The following is a 2,066-nucleotide window of genomic DNA, read 5'->3' on the forward strand; positions in this document are numbered from 1 at the left end:
TCATATCCGTTACTATATACAATTTTTTTGCGTAATGTGCCTTCAAAATATATTTAGTGTATGATTTTTACTTGATACTCTGTTATTAAAATTTTGATATCTAGCTTTAATAAAAAAAAATTGATATCTAGCAATGAGCTTGTAATTTTGTTTAGCTACCTACGACATGATTATATTAAGACAGTCGTTAAATTTTGTAAAATAACTTTCGGAAAAAGAAATAGTTAATTACTTAAAATTGTTATCAAATCCACTCTAGTCCAGGCATTAAATAGTTCAAATTGGTAAAACTGTTGAAGCAACGAAAAATATTTCGTTAAATCCACTAAAATTTTCTTTTTCAATGTACAAACCACGAGGGCTTTTGTTAAGAAAGCATCATTTTTGTCATTGTTTTAAAAATCCAACGAGGTAAAATTGATGATAATTGTACATATAATTAAATATTAAAAAACTAAGCATTATATTTTAAATTGACAAATATTCACCATATATGTTTTGCAAGATAAAAAAAGACTTGATAATAAAAGATAAACAATAAAAAACTAATGATATAAAATTTTATATCTTACCATTAGACATTTATTTGACTAAAACATTATTTTGAAAATATAAAATCAATCCAAATTGTTCTTAGCATAGATTTTGAATTTGGATCCTGTTTATATTTTCAACGATTTAGGAATGATTTACCAGTTCTTGACAATAGTAAGATTAATCACTATTTTGCAGCAAAGGAACCAAGCATGCCACCAGTTCTCAATTCAAATAATCAACTGGTCATATTTTCCAATGTATGCAAATTACTATGCTGTAAAGTTATCCAACATGGACTTAACACATGCAAACATTGATCAATCCAATCACAACCATTGTGGAGTCCTATCATAACATATAAATTACAAATTAATTGCTTTGTTGCCTACAAAATTTTATATACGATCTACAATGGGACAATTACCTATGCGATTGCAATCTCAACTTCGGAAAGTTCATGTAAACCATCATATTCATTGCAATCAAAAGGATTGTGTTTCATAGAACACTCTAGCATCTGTTACCTCCAAGATTACATGTTGCCATACGTCATTTCCTTCCCAATGCCTTTTATACTTTTGCAACAACAGCTTAGGCAATGGAAGCATCCAATCCTTCGACAAAATAGAACACAGGAAGTACTGCAACAGCTATCAGCCAACAACTTTCTTTTCAGCCCAAGTTATCAATTAATTGAATACAAATGAATGATCTGAATCTATTTCAACAAGCCCTATACTTAGTCATAGGATGGTTGTGAATCCATGCATAGATGGACCAATTTTCTTTGGTATTGTCCAAAGTATTCATCAACTGCAATGACATCTTCATTCTCAGGATCTAAAGCTCGCAAATTTAGTATCTTATCACTAACTGATGAACTTGATTCATCATCAGTAGGGTCTAAGTTAGAAACAATCTCTGTGTGGATTTCACGGCATGCAAGGATGAACATTGCAGCTGTATCAGGTAGTTGAGCCTCACGAAGAGCTGCCAATGCCTCTTGTAGTGCACCAGCGGCAACATACAAAATCAGAGCCCTGCATTGGGTCATTTGAGTTAAATGGAGTGAATAGTGGTAGAATTAAAATAAAACGAGAAAAACAGTGCTACCTCCAGATATTATGTTCACTGTGCCGGATATGTGCAGCCCATCTTTGCAACACTCTGCAAGAATACAGAATATAGGAAGATCTCCTGGTCAACATGGTATACAATTCAAATCCTTTTCACTCATGCCAATGCAGAGACAGTAATCATGTTGGAAATTCATTTTAAAATCGTTTAGAATGAAAATGGTTCACGAAAATTGGCCGCTTGCCTTATGTCGTTAACCAAAATGGAAAACTCAGATTCTTCCCATTTCCCAAAAGTAGATGACATGATAGTAAGTTAGAGTCAGATGATCTTTGAAATACTAGCAGGGATTTATTTTTTGTTCATTTAGCCAGATGGGGTTATGACATGAAATGAATGTTTCGTTCACCCTCATTCATTGATTAAAAAATATTCCTGTTAATATGGCCAAA

At 32.2% G+C, this 2,066-nt stretch overlaps 1 protein-coding gene across 4 annotated transcripts in view; it reads right to left on the reverse strand.

The window, feature by feature from the left end:
- Nucleotides 1-763: 763 nt before the first annotated feature.
- LOC101503114 (uncharacterized) overlaps nucleotides 764-2,066 on the reverse strand; it is a 19,474-nt gene continuing 18,171 nt past the window's right edge. For 3 of the 4 annotated variants that reach the window (XM_004508418.4, XM_012718050.2, XM_012718049.2), the window contains exons 19-20: nucleotides 1,651-1,704; nucleotides 764-1,577 (exon numbers count right to left, since the gene is read on the reverse strand). In XM_004508418.4, the coding sequence (XP_004508475.1) occupies nucleotides 1,277-1,577; nucleotides 1,651-1,704 (355 nt within the window). In that variant the 3' untranslated portion in view covers nucleotides 764-1,276. The remainder of the gene's footprint in view (nucleotides 1,578-1,650; nucleotides 1,705-2,066) is intronic. The other variant, XM_012718052.3, reaches the window with a different exon arrangement.

This window comes from Cicer arietinum, chromosome 7, assembly GCF_000331145.2.
Source record: "Cicer arietinum cultivar CDC Frontier isolate Library 1 chromosome 7, Cicar.CDCFrontier_v2.0, whole genome shotgun sequence".
In the NCBI taxonomy this organism is placed as follows: domain Eukaryota; kingdom Viridiplantae; phylum Streptophyta; class Magnoliopsida; order Fabales; family Fabaceae; genus Cicer; species Cicer arietinum.